This window comes from Aulonocara sp. 'chitande type north' Nkhata Bay, linkage group LG3 (genome assembly GCF_057382095.1).
Source record: "Aulonocara sp. 'chitande type north' Nkhata Bay isolate Kocher_YH1m ecotype deep benthic linkage group LG3, A_spYH_male_GT1.1, whole genome shotgun sequence".
NCBI lineage: Eukaryota > Metazoa > Chordata > Actinopteri > Cichliformes > Cichlidae > Aulonocara > Aulonocara sp. 'chitande type north' Nkhata Bay.
Window position 1 is genome coordinate 61,410,892 of NC_141346.1, and position 18,907 is coordinate 61,429,798.

Below are 18,907 nucleotides of genomic sequence, written 5' to 3' on the forward strand. Positions count from 1 at the left end.
GAGCAGCGGACGCCCGGCTTCATCGTTTTCAGACCCCGCTCTTTCACTACTCAGGTGAAACACGATATATAAGTCACTCGGAGAACTTAAAAATGTAATTGTTTGCCTTTTTTCTGTGTTTTATTTGTTCCGGAGTAAATCGGTTTGGCTGAGATCAAAGTTTCTCCGGGATTTTCACACAGCTGAATAAACGTTAAACAGGAAACTGATTAAACAGAAGTGTGAGACGGTCGAGAATTTACGCCAGTGTCCTGTTATATTTTAGATAGCAAGGAGCAGATGGCCGAGTTTATTAAACTCCACCGAGACAGCGGTGACGCAAATCTGAAGGCTAGACCGTCCCATTTCACAGCCTCGCACTTCCAGCCTTTTCGATCTTTGAAGGACCCGGCCCACGTAGACCGCGAATACCGGGTCCTCCGAAGGATGCAGCCGACGTTTTGGGACACAGCTAGTGTGCGATGTTCTTTCAGTGTTGCACTTTGTAGACGGTCCCTGAGCACTGGTCTCACAGCCAGCTGCACATAGAGACCAGTGTTGTTAGTCCAGGTCAGAAGATGACTTGTTGGAATGAAAATGAGCTTGTAGTTTGTCTGCTTTAATAATGTGACTGGAAAAAGGTGTTGGACTTCAAATATGTCCATTTCTTTCACACTTCACCTTTAAAAGTGAAGCCTTGTGGTTCCTGGAAGGAAAAACACGACTTTTTCAAGTCTTTGTCCTGTTTTTATGATAAATGTACGACTTTAATGTGAAACATTCAGAGTTTTTTCTCTTGTTGTGTTTGTTTGAAGCTGCTTCCTGTTGGCTTCAGCTGTTTGGAGTTTCCATTTTCTAAACTTCTACATTCTGAACCTTCTTCAGCTCTGAACAGATGATGAAACACTGAATGATTTCAAGCTCACACTTTGTCTAATAAACTTACATCTTTCATTCTTTATACAGATTGTGGGGCTGTGGTTTGTCAGAGATCAGCTGTGATTATCTGGCAGCAGCACTGAAGTCCAACCCCTCCCATCTGAGACAGCTGGAGCTGAGCTCCAACAACAAGCTGCAGGATTCAGGAGTGAAGCATCTGTGTGGTTTCCTGGAGAGTCCAGGATGTGGACTTGAAACTCTGAGGTCAGTCAGCATGTTTTAGTTGTGCTGAGATGAATATGATGTGAAAGTTGTGCTGACACTAAACTGCAGACATCAGGCTGATATTATACTGATCCACACTGAGGATCTTCATGGTAAAGTCTGTTTTCTTCTTCTCTGGTTTCGTCCATTGACTGCAGCAGAACAATGTTCACATTTCAAACAGTGAGACTCAACGTATGGCCCGCGGCCCACACGCGGCCTGCCCACCTTTCCTGATTCAGAGAGAGGGGACCCTGATTAACTGTGTAGTGTTCTTCCTCACAGTTCTAAGTATCAGACACAACAATGAATAATCCACAGCTGACTGTCTTTAGCAGGTCAAAGGTCACGGCACACAGCAGACAGTGGGAAATATTATAACTCTGATCATTTATCAGCACATATCCATATGTATAAAAACAAAGCTGACACTGTGAGACTTGATCAGAGGTGTGATCATCACAGCAGAGGCCTTTGTGTCAAAGTCACTGAGGATCAAACAGAAACACATGAAGCAGATTTTCCTGTTCTGGCTTTTTATAGCAGATAACCTTCAAAATATTCTGCAGTCCATCAAAAACTGAAGCAAACCATGAATCAACATGTGAACATGAGCTGATGCTGCTGAAGTGAAGCAAAGTTACAGAGGTTTGATTACAGACACAGCTGAGAGTTTGTAATCTGTCATCATTTTAAAAGGTTTACATTTCTTCAGTATATCCACATTTGCAGCTGGTACCTCAACCTCCACTTGTCCAACACAACTGCTGTCCACTGCCTCCATGACATTGTGATTTTGCTGTTGGTCTTCTGTCAGATCTTCATCAATCACTTCTGCACGGGGCACACCTTCAGACTCTGCAGCTGCATAACGAAAGCCTGTAAGATAAAATTAGACATAAGGTAAATGTACACCAATATTCCAATGACAGGTGTGTGATTCATCTGGAAGTTATGTGCGGATTAGTGTACAGTGATAGCAATTTAGTATGTTTTTAGAGGGGGGGGGGGGTTGTTTACCTCCGATGGGTGCTCTTTTTCGCTTCCGTTGCGTACGCCTTGAGTGCCGGTCCGAGTCTGATACAGGTATGTCGTCATGCCCCATGTGCAGTGTTGGTGCCCAGTCTGGATTTGTTACATCCATTTCATATGCTGGTTTGCCTGCAATAATGCCAAATCATAAGCTACTCAGTCGACATGATGTGGTTCTGCAGCATCACACATTAGCATGTTTTATCTCATTATCTATGACCTCAGCACGTTGAAAATAACACTAAAAGCCTTTCAAGAGTGATATGAATTAATTTAGAACTCACCGGAAAGAAAATGCCGTGAGCAAACCAACAAAAAGCTGGGGATTGCAGAGAACTCGATATCCGCTCGTCTCACCGCTGCAATCCAAGCCTGACGTCTTTGTTTAGTAATATCGGATACATGGGATCCCTCACGTTGCCTCCAGGATGGAAAACGATGAAAAGAGAGCCCGTTATCCAGCTTCTTGCCTTCACGATCGTGTGATCTAACGTTGCAACCGACAACACAACACGTACGATCCATAGCTGAAATGGTATCCTTTGGCTGGCCTACTGTCATGGCGGAAGGGGGCGTGGCCCATCTCCCGTGACATCACGCTCCAAAGCCCTATAGGTGGGAAAATGTACCATGTCGACCAATCAAAAATGATATGGAAACATGACATTTGGTTGTTTAGCAAAAGGGGGAAGTTTTAGGAGTGACCGGCAAGAGAGAGCGAGTGAGCGAAAGAGAGAGAGAGTTTTGATACGTGAGAGATTTGTGACGTTTACCGTGTTTGGTCTCAAGTTAGTTTGTTGTCTTGTGTATTTAGTGTGTAGCTGTTGTTTTGTTTTGTGTGTCAGTTCTACTAGTGATCGTCACAGTTGCTGCCTTAAAGCCAACAAAGGCAGATTGCAGTGTAAACGCTGAGTGACACACCTGCTGTCAGACCTGCAGGTTTATCCCTGTGCTGTTCTCATATGTGTTAGAGTGACACAAACTATTGTTTGACACCTGATTGTTCTGTAAATAGTTTGAAATGATTATATGAAAAACGTCTGAGCCTTGGCTGCATTTTTTGGTAAATAGTACCATATAACTTTGTTGTTTGCAAAACGTGTGCGTATTTTTAAAAGTGTACAATCTCTATTTGCATTTCAAGTTATGAAGATGATTCGTTAAACATGTGTGTGGTTTTTACAGTCAAAATATCACTTTCTACGTGTATTTTAAATTTTGTCTGAATTTAGATAAATTGTGCTGATACAGTTGGTCAAAATGAGAAAATAACAGATTGGCAAGATGAACTGTTTTTAAAGGTAAAATATAGAGGCCACATCAAAAGTAGTCAAGAAGGGTTAAAGGCTAAAAGCAAAGTTGTCACCAAGTACTGTTTATATTTGTGTGTATTGCTGCAGCTTTTTTGAGTATTAATTTGGTGCCTTTGTGTGAAATAATGGTATTGTGAGTGATCCATATAGTCACAAAGAATAGCCACTTGTTTCTGTGCTACCAAAGTTCCCCGGCTTTCATTCAAAATGTGTTTATCGTCAGCACCTGCACATTAAACTACTTAAACATTATAAATGTCTTCAAGCTCACACTGAGGCCTGTGGGGTACTATCAGCCACTGAGACAGTACACACATTTATATGTGTTTGTATATGAATATTTCATACTTTAAGACTGCCTGTTTATTTAAGGGAGATGAACAAAATACATTGGAATTGTACAAAATAATATCATGGATGATAAATTAAATAGATTTTAAGTAGATGCTTGTGCATTCTTAAAGTCTTATATGTTGAACTGAACTATGTGATCTGTTCAAAGCCTTAATCTTAATTTGAAGTGAAATGTGCATTTTGAGTTTATACACTATGTATATAAGGCGACCGTTTCCTTTTGCAGTATTTTTGTGTGGTGTACTTTTCTATGTCTTAACAAAAGGGGAACAAAGGTGTTTAAGTTCACCTAGGATGATGTGTTTTAATTTTCACATGGTCTTGCTTGAATTTGACCCTGACAAAGGCGTATGAACTCTGTCAGCTGTTTGGAGTTTCCATTTTCTAAACTTCTACATTCTGAACCTTCTTCAGCTCTGAACAGATGATGAAACACTGAATGATTTCAAGCTCACACTTTGTCTAATAAACTTACATCTTTCATTCTTTATACAGATTGAGTCGCTGTGGTTTGTCAGAGATCAGCTGTGATTATCTGGCAGCAGCACTGAAGTCCAACCCCTCCCATCTGAGACAGCTGGAGCTGAGCTGCAACAACAAGCTGCAGGATTCAGGAGTGAAGCATCTGTGTGGTTTCCTGGAGAGTCCAGGATGTGGACTTGAAACTCTGAGGTCAGTCAGCATGTTTTAGTTGTGCTGAGATGAATATGATGTGAAAGTTGTGCTGACACTAAACTGCAGACATCAGGCTGATATTATACTGATCCACACTGAGGATCTTCATGGTAAAGTCTGTTTTCTTCTTCTCTGGTTTAGTCCATTGACTGCAGCAGAACAATGTTCACATTTCAAACAGTGAGACTCAACGTATGGCCCGCGGCCCACACGCGGCCTGCCCACCTTTCCTGATTCAGAGAGAGGGGACCCTGATTAACTGTGTAGTGTTCTTCCTCACAGTTCTAAGTATCAGACACAACAATGAATAATCCACAGCTGACTGTCTTTAGCAGGTCAAAGGTCACGGCACACAGCAGACAGTGGGAAATATTATAACTCTGATCATTTATCAGCACATATCCATATGTATAAAAACAAAGCTGACACTGTGAGACTTGATCAGAGGTGTGATCATCACAGCAGAGGCCTTTGTGTCAAAGTCACTGAGGATCAAACAGAAACACATGAAGCAGATTTTCCTGTTCTGGCTTTTTATAGCAGATAACCTTCAAAATATTCTGCAGTCCATCAAAAACTGAAGCAAACCATGAATCAACATGTGAACATGAGCTGATGCTGCTGAAGTGAAGCAAAGTTACAGAGGTTTGATTACAGACACAGCTGAGAGTTTGTAATCTGTCATCATTTTAAAAGGTTTACATTTCTTCAGTATATCCACATTTGCAGCTGCTACCTCAACCTCCACTTGTCCAACACAACTGCTGTCCACTGCCTCCATGACATTGTGATTTTGCTGTTGGTCTTCTGTCAGATCTTCATCAATCACTTCTGCACGGGGCACACCTTCAGACTCTGCAGCTGCATAACGAAAGCCTGTAAGATAAAATTAGACATAAGGTAAATGTACACCAATATTCCAATGACAGGTGTGTGATTCATCTGGAAGTTATGTGCGGATTAGTGTACAGTGATAGCAATTTAGTATGTTTTTAGAGGGGGGGTGTTGTTTACCTCCGATGGGTGCTCTTTTTCGCTTCCGTTGCGTACGCCTTGAGTGCCGGTCCGAGTCTGATACAGGTATGTCGTCATGCCCCATGTGCAGTGTTGGTTCCCAGTCTGGATTTGTTACATCCATTTCATATGCTGGTTTGCCTGCAATAATGCCAAATCATAAGCTACTCAGTCGACATGATGTGGTTCTGCAGCATCACACATTAGCATGTTTTATCTCATTATCTATGACCTCAGCACGTTGAAAATAACACTAAAAGCCTTTCAAGAGTGATATGAATTAATTTAGAACTCACCGGAAAGAAAATGCCGTGAGCAAACCAACAAAAAGCTGGGGATTGCAGAGAACTCGATATCCGCTCGTCTCACCGCTGCAATCCAAGCCTGACGTCTTTGTTTAGTAATATCGGATACATGGGATCCCTCACGTTGCCTCCAGGACGGAAAACGATGAAAAGAGAGCCCGTTATCCAGCTTCTTGCCTTCACGATCGTGTGATCTAACGTTGCAACCGACAACACAACACGTACGATCCATAGCTGAAATGGTATCCTTTGGCTGGCCTACTGTCATGGCGGAAGGGGGCGTGGCCCATCTCCCGTGACATCACGCTCCAAAGCCCTATAGGTGGGAAAATGTACCATGTCGACCAATCAAAAATGATATGGAAACATGACATTTGGTTGTTTAGCAAAAGGGGGAAGTTTTAGGAGTGACCGGCAAGAGAGAGCGAGTGAGCGAAAGAGAGAGAGAGTTTTGATACGTGAGAGATTTGTGACGTTTACCGTGTTTGGTCTCAAGTTAGTTTGTTGTCTTGTGTATTTAGTGTGTAGCTGTTGTTTTGTTTTGTGTGTCAGTTCTACTAGTGATCGTCACAGTTGCTGCCTTAAAGCCAACAAAGGCAGATTGCAGTGTAAACGCTGAGTGACACACCTGCTGTCAGACCTGCAGGTTTATCCCTGTGCTGTTCTCATATGTGTTAGAGTGACACAAACTATTGTTTGACACCTGATTGTTCTGTAAATAGTTTGAAATGATTATATGAAAAACGTCTGAGCCTTGGCTGCATTTTTTGGTAAATAGTACCATATAACTTTGTTGTTTGCAAAACGTGTGCGTATTTTTAAAAGTGTACAATCTCTATTTGCATTTCAAGTTATGAAGATGATTCGTTAAACATGTGTGTGGTTTTTACAGTCAAAATATCACTTTCTACTTGTATTTTAAATTTTGTCTGAATTTAGATAAATTGTGCTGATACAGTTGGTCAAAATGAGAAAATAACAGATTGGCAAGATAAACTGTTTTTAAAGGTAAAATATAGAGGCCACATCAAAAGTAGTCAAGAAGGGTTAAAGGCTAAAAGCAAAGTTGTCACCAAGTACTGTTTATATTTGTGTGTATTGCTGCAGCTTTTTTGAGTATTAATTTGGTGCCTTTGTGTGAAATAATGGTATTGTGAGTGATCCATATAGTCACAAAGAATAGCCACTTGTTTCTGTGCTACCAAAGTTCCCCGGCTTTCATTCAAAATGTGTTTATCGTCAGCACCTGCACATTAAACTACTTAAACATTATAAATGTCTTCAAGCTCACACTGAGGCCTGTGGGGTACTATCAGCCACTGAGACAGTACACACATTTATATGTGTTTGTATATGAATATTTCATACTTTAAGACTGCCTGTTTATTTAAGGGAGATGAACAAAATACATTGGAATTGTACAAAATAATATCATGGATGATAAATTAAATAGATTTTAAGTAGATGCTTGTGCATTCTTAAAGTCTTATATGTTGAACTGAACTATGTGATCTGTTCAAAGCCTTAATCTTAATTTGAAGTGAAATGTGCATTTTGAGTTTATACACTATGTATATAAGGCGACCGTTTCCTTTTGCAGTATTTTTGTGTGGTGTACTTTTCTATGTCTTAACAAAAGGGGAACAAAGGTGTTTAAGTTCACCTAGGATGATGTGTTTTAATTTTCACATGGTCTTGCTTGAATTTGACCCTGACAAAGGCGTATGAACTCTGTCAGCTGTTTGGAGTTTGGAGTTTCCATTTTCTAAACTTCTACATTCTGAACCTTCTTCAGCTCTGAACAGATGATGAAACACTGAATGATTTCAAGCTCACACTTTGTCTAATAAACTTACATCTTTCATTCTTTATACAGATTGTGGGACTGTGGTTTGTCAGAGATCAGCTGTGATTATCTGGCAGCAGCACTGAAGTCCAACCCCTCCCATCTGAGACAGCTGGAGCTGAGCTCCAACAACAAGCTGCAGGATTCAGGAGTGAAGCATCTGTGTGGTTTCCTGGAGAGTCCAGGATGTGGACTTGAAACTCTGGGGTCAGTCAGCATGTTTTAGTTGTGCTGAGATGAATATGATGTGAAAGTTGTGCTGACACTAAACTGCAGACATCAGGCTGATATTATACTGATCCACACTGAGGATCTTCATGGTAAAGTCTGTTTTCTTCTTCTCTGGTTTAGTCCATTGACTGCAGCAGAACAATGTTCACATTTCAAACCTTCAAAGAAGAAGAAAAATCCTCCACTGGATAATTCACTGTGAAACTCTCCAACTCTTCATTCCACCTTAAAGTCTGTCTGACACTGAAATCCAAAGCAAAATGTGCGTTTGCTTTACAGACAGCAGTCCAACACAAACATACACACATCATCCAAAACACAGTCCAACATCCAAATCTCCTCCACTGCCAGCATGAATGATGGGAAAGAGAAGGAGGAACACTCTGACATTCAGGGTTAGAATGAGTTTCATGAAGCAGACTGTGAAGATCAAAGCTGCATTAGAAAGCTTACATGAATGAATGAGTGGACAGAAGTGGACAGAGATCATCTGAAGCACTTCAAAGGCTTTAAATCAGCACATTTCTCTTTATTCTTTATCAACTCTGTTAGTTTCTCTCAGTTTTCTGTGGAATGAAGCTAACAGCAGGCTAATAAGATGCTGACCAATAGGTTTCTATTAAAGGTTGTAATTTGTATATGAAAAAGTGCTTTGGCTCAGCAGGGATCAGCTTACAGGTAGAATACAGCTGCTGGATGGGATTAGCATGTCATAGCTATCTACCAAACTGCTAACTGGGGGATTTCAGGCCATCTATGGATCATTTTTGCTAACTGTTTATTCAGCTTAGGCTCACAGGGCTGCAGCCTGTGCCCTAGCTGTCATAGGGCAAGAGGCGTGGTCCACCTGCACAGGTGAGCAGTCCATCACAGGGCCAACAGAGAGAGACAGAGAAGCACTCTCTCACAGCCACACCTACAGCCAATTTAGAAGCACCAATGAACCTAAGCAGCATTTCATTGGACTGTGGGAGAACATCCAACCTCCACAGAAAGGCCAACAAGCTTCAACCTACAACCTTCTTGCTTTAAGGCACTAGTGCGAACCACTTTTCCCCATTTCAGCCCAAATCCTGCATCTTCCTGTTTTTGACTCCAGGCCAGCTCCACTAACACTTTCTCATCAGACACTGCCACCTAGTGGAGGAAGTCTTAGTCCCATTTGAAGCTTCAGATTACAGTTAGTTCCTTTACAAAGAGGTGGAGGTGGTGGGGCCACAGCACCATCATCACTGAGTGCCATAGGACACTTAACCTTTGTTTCCATATGCTGGGAACTTCCTGTTGTTCCAAGGAGGACTGGAAAATGTGTGAAGATCTCCCAGTCAGTTCCTCACAGCACACTTCAATCATTTCCCTCCCACAGCATCAGGACCAGGGCTTTTTCTCTCTTTGGTCCCACTAAGAGATTTCCACACAAACACCTCATCAGTGGGACTCTCAGAGCTACCAGCCCTTTGCTACAATCACAAAGCTCTTCATTGAAATCAATGATATCAAAGCTGGAATCAAATGAGTCCAAGTCTTCTGCTGATTCAGCATCACATTCATCTTTGCTCCTTGTTCTGCATCCCCACCATGGACTTCATTCCTTTCCAAGCAAGCCTTGAGTGTCCTTTATTCAGCTCATCCTCTGCTTTACTTTTACACCTGATTTTAGCTGCTTTATCTCTCTTTCAACAAGTTTCTGTGCCTCAATCTTTTTCTTCTCTCCCTCATAACAAGACAGCTTCTTCTGCCTGAGAACATGTTGGAGTGATTTACTAATCCAGGGCTGCTTATTGGGGAAAATACTTCCTGTTTCCAAAGTAATCCCCATTTTTCCCAGAAAGAAATGTAAGTAGAAATCGATGATCTAAGTGAGAACATGAGCCTTTAAAAAGTCCCAGTGGGTGCAGTCAAAGCAGTCCCTCAGTCCCAGTATAGAGTCTTTGGTCCAGACTGGAACAACTGTGTGCCCAGTTTGAGCTCTCTTCAGTGCTGTGACCTGACAGACCCAGAGGGGCCATCACATCACATTTAGAAGCTCCCCTAATGGAGCCACAACACATGTCCAACACTTAGTCTGTCTTGTTGGACCAACTGGAAGAAATGATTCAAGGACTTAGTCACAGAACAGAGATTCAAATCTCCAAAATCCAACTGGCTGCATCAGGACATATAGTCTGAAACTCTGCACAGTTTCCTGTTTGAAGCTGCTTCCTGTTGGCTTCAGCTGTTTGGAGTTTCCATTTTCTAAACTTCTACATTCTGAACCTTCTTCAGCTCTGAACAGATGATGAAACACTGAATGATTTCAAGCTCACACTTTGTCTAATAAACTTACATCTTTCATTCTTTATACAGATTGTGGGGCTGTGGTTTGTCAAAGATCAGCTGTGATTATCTGGCAGCAGCACTGAAGTCCAACCCCTCCCATCTGAGAGAGCTGGAGCTGCAAGGAAACAACCTGAAGTATCCAGATGTGAAGCAGCTGTCTGATCTTCAGCAGAGTCCAGACTACAGACTGGAGACTCTGCTGTAAGTAGAGTGATGGAGTGAGTGGGTGGTGCTGTCAGCAGTATTGTACTAAACACAGTCAGTATGAAACAAAGATCCAGTGTTTCCTGTAAAGCTGCAGCTTCTCAGTGAAGCTGTGAGAGGAGAATGGTGACAGGCTTCAGGATTGGACACAAACACTTCCTGTTTCTGACCTTTATGGTCACCATGGTAACGGCTGACACGCTCTGATCAAACGCTGTCAACAGCCAATCAGCTCTCTGAACAAAGCAGCACGCAGACCAATGACTGCATTCATTTCCAAGTTTAAAGCAGTGAAGAACACAGTCTGTAGGTGAGGAAGAATTTAGTGAGAGCAGATGTTTGGATGGAATTCCTCCAGTTAACAGCTGGAACCGTCCATCTGGATTGTTGGGCTTGTTGTTGGGGTTCCTACAGAGCTCAGAGTGGACACACCAAGGTTCTTCTAATGAATGAAAGTCCAAACTCAAACTAGGAGGGAAAAACATTTTCATCAACTTCAATAAAAATCCAAAGATTAGAAAAAGTGAAGCAACAATGAGTCCTAGTACAGTCCCAGCACTGAAGTCCCTGCTGCTCTTTATACTGGATGTGCTGCATCACTGACTGACAGCTGATGAAGAGTCTCTGGAAACACTCGTTTATCTCCTCTGCTCTTCCTTCTTCTCTCTGCAGGTGGAGCTGATGATGGTAAACAGGACGGTGTGTGTGCTGAGAGAGGAGGAGCTGTGTCCTGATGATCCAGAGAGGTTGAAGCAGCAGCAGCTTGTGTGTAGAGACACTCTGACTGGGCCATGTTACTGGGAGGTGGAGAGGAGAGCTTCATCCAGCAGTGACTGACAGAGGAATGAGAAGAAGTGCAGATGACTGTCAGTGCTGCAGAGTGAACTGCTCTGAGAACAGCTCCACTGTCAGACACAATGTAGAGTCCAGCATCATCCCTGTGTGTCCCTCTGGATCTGACAGAGGATCATCAGTGTATCTGGACTGCTCTGCTGCTGCTCTGTCCTTCTACAGTCTCTGCACAGTCTCTGTCTGACTCTGGCTACATTTTTGGCATTTATATTCTTGGTTGCTCTCTTTATATTTTTCACATGCAAAATGTGCCCATCTTTGGCAAGATTCACACTGCACCTGGAAAGGAAAAATAAATGGCTCATATTCTGTTTGGTGAATACTATTACTCAACATTTTAATTATGATTGGCAAGTAATGATACTAAGACTTATGTGTTTCTTTTGTTTTGTTTTGTTTTACCATTTCAATCATGCTGCGGTCAGCGTTAGCATCTAACATGGAGCAAACAATGCAGTAGTCCTCAGCGTTCCCTGAAACACAATCATAGTTAGATTTTAATCAAACATTATTTATTGAATAATTAAAAAATAATAGTACATTTTTTCCAAATATACTTCCTGGAAAATTAGTCTAAATTAGACTTTGAGAAGGGTCTTATCTGAAAGTGTTTGAAGAGCACTATTTGTACTGTGCTGTTTGAAAAGCACTATTTAAATTGGAACTACGCACTAACGTGATAAGGACTTTACTGGACTTACCTCGATTTCAAGTAGGGTGCAAGCTATCTGCATTCGCTCCAGCACAACTGGCTCTGTAGTGGTTGACACCTCACTGACCTCTCCAAAATCAAGGTAGTGTTCTGCAAACTGTGAGATTGATCATAATTAGAATGTAAAGTCTTAATTAGGTAAAGGATAGGATAATTATAAGCCACAAGGCTTCAGCCTATTCCTTTTTCAGTTACTGTATGATTAAGTACTTCTATGTAAAATGATCATCTTTGTTGTTGTTGACCGAAATAACTTTCACTTCACTTAAATTCACTTAAAGTCTTAATTCTAGCTAACAAGAAACTGAATCATTTGAATACGGGTTACCTTTAACAGTAAAACTCCACAACTGCTGGAATCCTGTCGCTTGTTGTGTTGCATAGTCTGTAACTGCCACTCCATGGTGTCTTCATGCCCTCTCATCCTCAGAAAATTCCTAGTTGAACAAAAGTGTTTGTAATGAAACAAGATTTTTTTTTTAATCTAAGAATAACACCTCAGTATCATACATACCTCCAGTTGCGCAGAATTTTCCTGTCATAAACACCTTCATTCCCATGGGGTCTATGAGCAGTATTTTCTGTGCAGAAATGTTGACAATCTAAAGAAAAGGTTAAATTAAAAATTACAATTGTTTGTGCCACTGAAAACTTATTTAAAAATAACACTTTGTGCAAGAAACTGCTTCACAACAAATTATGCAAATTAATAACAAAATGAACACATACCACAAGAATCCAGTGTGTACCAAAGTTCACAGGGCACAGCCACGTCTTCAACTGGGAACTTCATCTGTGGGATTGGAAGTGCAGAGTAATTTGGATTTACTTAGGTACCATGCGTCTCAGGGTGTTTTCAAATATAGTCTTCTTTAAAGGAACCGAACTCTTTCCTCAGCAACAGAAAGGAGTCAACTGTTTGGACCACTTCTGAGCTTTCAACATACCAGTTGAGGCATCTGAACTGCCCAGAAAACAACGAGCTTGCAACTACTGAACAGAGCAGGTGTGCAGCATTCTGTACAAGTATAGAAAAATGTTATAGAACAGTAAATAGGGTTTTTTTTTTTTATTTCAAAATTAGTAGGTAAATGACATTTCTTACTTACCTTTCGTCTGTCAATAACACGTTGCAGATATGCATCAATGACCTGTTTTGAAAAATCTGAGTTTATACAACAACAGCAACAATTTTTGAAGTAACTGCTTGAGTGCTGTACACAAAAACATCTAAAGGAATAGAATTGCTGATAAAGGTTCTTTCTGCATATACTGAAACTGGGTATTATGATGTCACAGATGTCACAACATCTGTGTTGTGGTTGATAACATTTTTTCCTGTTGAAGTGAATGGGTGAAACCTTATCAGAGTTTTGCTATATAAACCCCCCGACCTACTCGCACATTTTAAACTATTAATGGTCTCTGCACTGCAAATGCTTCAGAAGGAGCAGAACCTCGAAATCAGACTCAATAATGATAAGTTCTCTTACCTCATCAGAAACCACCGTGACCCCTGCAGTGTTCGAAAAGAGGAATCCAATAACTTGTATGGTCCAACAGCTGCCTCCAAGCTCCCAGTATCCTTTGCACGCCATAGCCTCTTTACTAAAAGAAAAATATGATAAGTTAGCTCAGGCATGCATGAGATTTCTAGTGGATAAGCTTGGTAAAGGCCAACGGGCCACAACAGGAAAAAAGTCAATACAATAGGCATGCATTTACACGCAGAGAAATAGGAAAGGTACAGCGGGTGGGCAAAATAGAAAATTACTGACAGGCAGATCCATTTCCAGACTTCCACAAGCTCAGTGCACGTTGCATGTTTCTTTATATCCAATATGAGTTGAAGACTTCAAAATGCAAACAAAGTCATGCAACAGTCAATTAAGTTGCAACGCCAAACTGGCAACAAATGACCAATGGGTCAAAAAGAGTTGTTCACTATGTCACCTTCATTTTCTAACCTTTGTTTCTGGGAGGGAAGTTTTTGTTCACGCGTTTCTGGTCCTGGAACACAATTAAACTCCTTGTGTCAGCCGTTTTGGGTGCATAATGAATCCTCTGGACTTTGCTGGCACTGAGGGTTAGCAGTAGGATGGCAGGGAGGCATCTTCAGGTCTGTGCTGCTGTTCACCGTCTGACTGCGAGTTGGGTATTTTTAATTGTCACTGATATTTACATGGTGGCTTCTTCTGTATGGCTTGATATGGTCAATGCTGTAGTGATTTCTTAAAGTTGCTCCTTCCGTGTTTTTTTTAATCTCACACATTTGCCAGCGATGTCTTGAATGGTGTAGGGTCCTGAAAAATCTGGATCAAGTCTTCCTCCCTTCCTTCCACGTTTCATGTTCAAGAGAAGAACTTCATCTCCAACGCTGTACACAAGGTTTCTGTACTTCTGGACTCGTCTAGCATAAGCTTATGCATAAGCATAAGATTGTACTTAAACTGAAATATGACACCTACTCAGTGATTTACAACATAGAGGTAGGTTGTTTCCTCTTAAACATTTTAACTGCTTTCCTTACAAAATGAACTGGAAACCTATAAGTTCAGTCTCTGAGGTGCTCTGCGATTTCTCTCAGGGTAACGTCTGCCTGTTTGGTCAGAGTCCATAGTGCTCTGTGTGGAAAGTTCAGGTGTTTGAACATTGGTGGTTTCACGTAAACCCTGAACCTCAGGTGGTGAAGCGAGGGCAAACTCTTCTGAATCTTGAAGTGTAGATGTGTCCTCTCGGGTTGCTCTGGAACCACGTGACATTCTGCATCTAGAATCTGATCAACATGTCTACACCAGACTAAGTTGGCTCCAACATTTATGGTGTATATCAGCGGTCCGGTCCGTGAACGAATCGTGCCAGAATGCCATTTCTGACTTGGGTCTCTGTAGTCTCTGGCGAGAACTTTTTGTCCAACATTGAAGAACCTGGTTTTGTTTCTTGTTGCTTCCACCATGGAAGACTGTTTATCTTGGACATCCTTGCGAATGTCTGGTTTCAGCAAATCTAGATGTGATCTCAGATCTCATCCCATGAAGAGCATTGCAGGTGTGTGTCCAGTTGTTGCATGAGTGGTAAGACAGTAAAAAAATTGTCAATTTTCTGTTGTAGCGGTTTCCCCTCTGTGCGACTGGCTGGTTCAGCTTTGTTGCAGGATGATGGTGAGCTGAAGTGATATGTCGTATGCCGTTACTCCCAAGGAAACACTGGAACTCCTCTCCAGTAAACTGATGACCATTGTCACTTACGAGCTGTTGTGGCAGACCTGTGCGTGCAAACGGTGACCAAAGACTATTGATCGTGCTGGCAGCTGTTGCTTGCTTTACGGGGAAGATTTCTGGCCACTTTGAGTGGGCATCAACCACAACCTGGAACATTTAGTCCATAAATGGGCCAGCATAGTCTATATGAATGCGTTGCCATGGAGCAGATGGCCACTCCCATGCGTGTACAGGTGCTGTTTGAGGCTGGCGCAGCGTCTGCTGGCAAACAATGCAGGATTTAGCCATATTCTCCATTTCACAATCAGTGCCTGGCCACCAAACATAGCTTCTAGCAAGACCTTTCATCTTAACACCCAAATGTCCATCGTGCAGTGAGTCCAGTACCTTTGTACGTAGTTTGGGTGGCAGGATGACACGAGTTCCCCACATGACACATCCTTGGCAAACGGATAGTTGGTCTTTGCGGGTGGAGTACGCAGAGAACTGAGTGTCACTACAGGACGGCCAACCATTCACAGTAAGATCGTTTGACAAGATTGTGTTTTGGCTCGTTTCTCTTTTCACCTGAGCACTTGTGACAGGTAGGGGTTCCATTTGTGTAACATGAAACACAGTAGCTGGATCAGTCATTTCTTCGGTGGGTTGCATGTGTGGAAGACGTGAAAGTCCATCTGCATTTCCATGTAGCTTTGTCCCTTTGAACTCAATGGTGTAGGTGTGTGCACCCAGGAACAAAGCCCAAGCAAGCGTGCCGCAGCCATGGTTGGAATACCTTTCTGAGGGTTAAAGATGGACACCAGCGGTCGGTGGTCTGTGATCAGGGTGAAGTGTCGTCCATATAAATACTGATTAAACTTCTTCACTCCCCACACTAGACTGAGTGTTTCTCTGTCTATCTGCGTATAGTTGTGCTCGGCTGCATTTAGGGACCTTGAGGCAAAGGCAAGTAGTCGTTCGGATCTATCAGGCATTTTGTGAGATAGCACAGCACCAATGCCATATGGTGAGGCATCACAGGCGAGGCGAAGTGGTAGCTTGGGGTCAAAGTGTGTCATAACCTCCTCTGATGTAATGAGCTGCTTAGCGCCATTAAATGCCTCTTCATAGTTTTTTGTCCATTTCCATTTTGTTCTTGAGCAGATCTACAGGTCAGCTGTTCCACATCATGTTTCTAGGATGGAGCCGTTTGGAATAATGCCGCCCTCTGCTGGACAGATATCGTGTTGTCCCTGAGTCCTTCTGATCCTCAGCACTTTCTATCAGGAGACAACGCACTCAGGTCCCATCTGACGTTGTTCACTTGATGTTCTGAAGCCCAGTACGGACCTTAACACGGGCTCCATGTGGACATATTAGATTAACTGTTTTTTAAGACCAGTTTCTTGAATTACATGACGGTGTGATTTTTATTTTGTGCTTTTAGTGCAGAGAGAGTCTCTGTGGAGGTTGGATGTTCTCCCCGTGTTTGTGTGGGTCCTCTCAGGGGACTCTGGCTTCCTCCCACAGTTCACACACATTCAGGTAGTGGGGTTAGGTTAACTGGTGAATAAGTGTGAGCGTGAACGGTCGTCTGTCTCCTCACCCTGTGTTAGCTGGGATCCACTCCAGCTCGTACATGCCCGTCAGGCACCGTCCTCATACCTGTTCTGGTAAATCCAGTCCTGGAAGACACAGCTCACCTGGAATCTGTGTTCATGTTATAAAATGTTACATTTCATTAGAAGTTGGTTGTATTCCAGTTTTATGTTGCAGTTTTCACTTTTGAAAGGGAAGGTTAGTCCAGCTCAGTCAGATGCTGAATGCTCTCTTTCAGTACGTTGTTGTATTAAACGATGACTCAGCAGACGACACATTGTAGCCAATCATGCAACAGACCCTTGGTCACGATGTCATTGTGGGGATGTCTAAAGGCTGGCTTCCTTCTAATAACTGTAACAAGTGTTTATGGCGCTCCTTGTGATGCTGGGTCAAATTTCAGCCTCTGAAGACCTCGACGTGTTTGAAGTTATCCACAGGCTGCGAGGTCCACTTCAAAGGTGTTCTATGTTAGATGTTGGTCAGGTTAATCAAAATGGAAACTGTTGAGTTTACACATTAACCAACATGGTCCAGCACTAAACATCGTAAAGCCTTTAGTTTTTGGAGAGAGGATGCTGCCATCAAATTCAAAATGGGCTAATATTTTTCTTTAAATGTTTCATTTTCTCACTTTGTTTAAAATACTGGTTTATAGGATTTGCAAATGATTGAATTCTGTTCTTAATCATATTTAACACAGCGGATCAAACGTGGGGAAGTGGGTGTTATATTCAGATTGTGGGATACATTTAGGAAATGTAAAACTTTTGATGTAATGTTGTTTATTTGTAGGGTTTAAAAATAAATGTGTTTATTGTTTGAAACTCATACTTGGCCTTCTACTCTTCATGGCTGCTTAACGAAGCTAACAGGGTGGACAGTCTGAGGAGCTGGGAAAGAAAAGCGTCTGAACTGCTTTAAATTTCTTGAAGACGTTTTATCCAAGAAGTTTCTTCAGTTCTGAGAGAACGGCGCGGCGGTGGGTGTGGATAATGTTGCCGAAAGAAAACGGCGGAAGAGGGGTGGCTGAAGAGTAAACTTTCAGAAGTAAGTACTGAATATTATGTCACTTATTTATGTGCAAATGTTTAATAATGAAGAACATTAAAACATTCCTGTTGGCCACATGTTGGCAAAGTTATGTGACATTAGTGATGTTTGTACTTTCAGCGTTTACTTGGTTTTAAAGCCTTTACTTTAAAATATACGCTGTTCAATAGTCGACCTTAATCCTACAGAGAATGTGATGATTTTGTGGATAATTAAAGTCAGTCATATATCCACAAACACAACAAGCTGAAAGTCAGTGATGCTGCTCGGTTTGCAGTCCTGAATATCACGGCACAAGCAGGATTCACTGCACTGTTAATGTTAGCTATGTTATATTGCTGCCTCTGTTCGGTGGTGTCGAGCCAAACGGACTTTAACGTGTGTTTGAACGAGCTGACGGTTCACTCGTTAAGCTGAAAGAAAGATGCTTTAATCACAGCAGTCACACATGTGTCCACTGCACCATCTGGGAACTCTTCTTGTTTAGCACTCGTAATAACACAAACACTAAATCCTCCTTCTCTGGTGCTGTTGTGTAGCAGTGTGTACACCTGAGACTGTCACCTGTCTGTCTGTCGGGCACAGGGCTGAACTGGGACAAAAAATCGGCCCGGGCATTTTGACTAGAGACCGGCCCACCAAAAATGTGACGTCATTCAGGGGTAAAAACCGCAAAGGATTCTGGGAACTTGTGGCAAGAGGTACTAGCGCATGCAGGCTTTCAATTGAACTCAGCTACAGAGCGATAAAAAGAAACACAAAAAATAGCCGGTGTTGTGCCAAAAAGTGATTGTCTGCCAAAAAGTGATTGCTCGTATTTAAATTGCTATAAGTAACTTGTTGGGCTATAATATGTGAAACATATGTCAAATGCATCCCTCATGGATGACATAAAGTCATCTCTCCATCTCCATCTCCTGCTCTTTTATTTCTCTCTCTTGCTCCATCTCTCTCTGCTGCTCTTCTGTCTCCTCTGTCACAGACTTCTCCACTTTTGATGATAAATCAGCCTGGTGCAACATGTAAGGATTGGCACAATTTGTTAAGATTTTGAGGAGTTTGAGAAACTAACCTTA

General features: G+C 42.1%; 1 protein-coding gene across 5 annotated transcripts in view; it reads left to right on the top strand.

The window, feature by feature from the left end:
- LOC147336447 (protein NLRC3-like) overlaps positions 1–18,907 on the top strand; it is a 154,882-nt gene that overhangs the window by 71,542 nt on the left and 64,433 nt on the right. Inside the window, exons 3-5 of one of the 5 annotated variants that reach the window (XM_086287043.1) lie at positions 946–1,122; positions 4,317–4,493; positions 7,692–7,887. In XM_086287043.1, coding sequence (XP_086143169.1) covers positions 946–1,122; positions 4,317–4,493; positions 7,692–7,887 — 550 coding nt within the window. Of the gene's footprint in view, positions 1–945; positions 1,123–4,316; positions 4,513–7,691; positions 7,888–10,238; positions 10,413–11,087; positions 11,579–18,907 lie in introns of those variants that run through there. The other 4 variants (XM_086287044.1, XM_086287042.1, XM_086287040.1 and 1 more) reach the window with 4 other exon arrangements.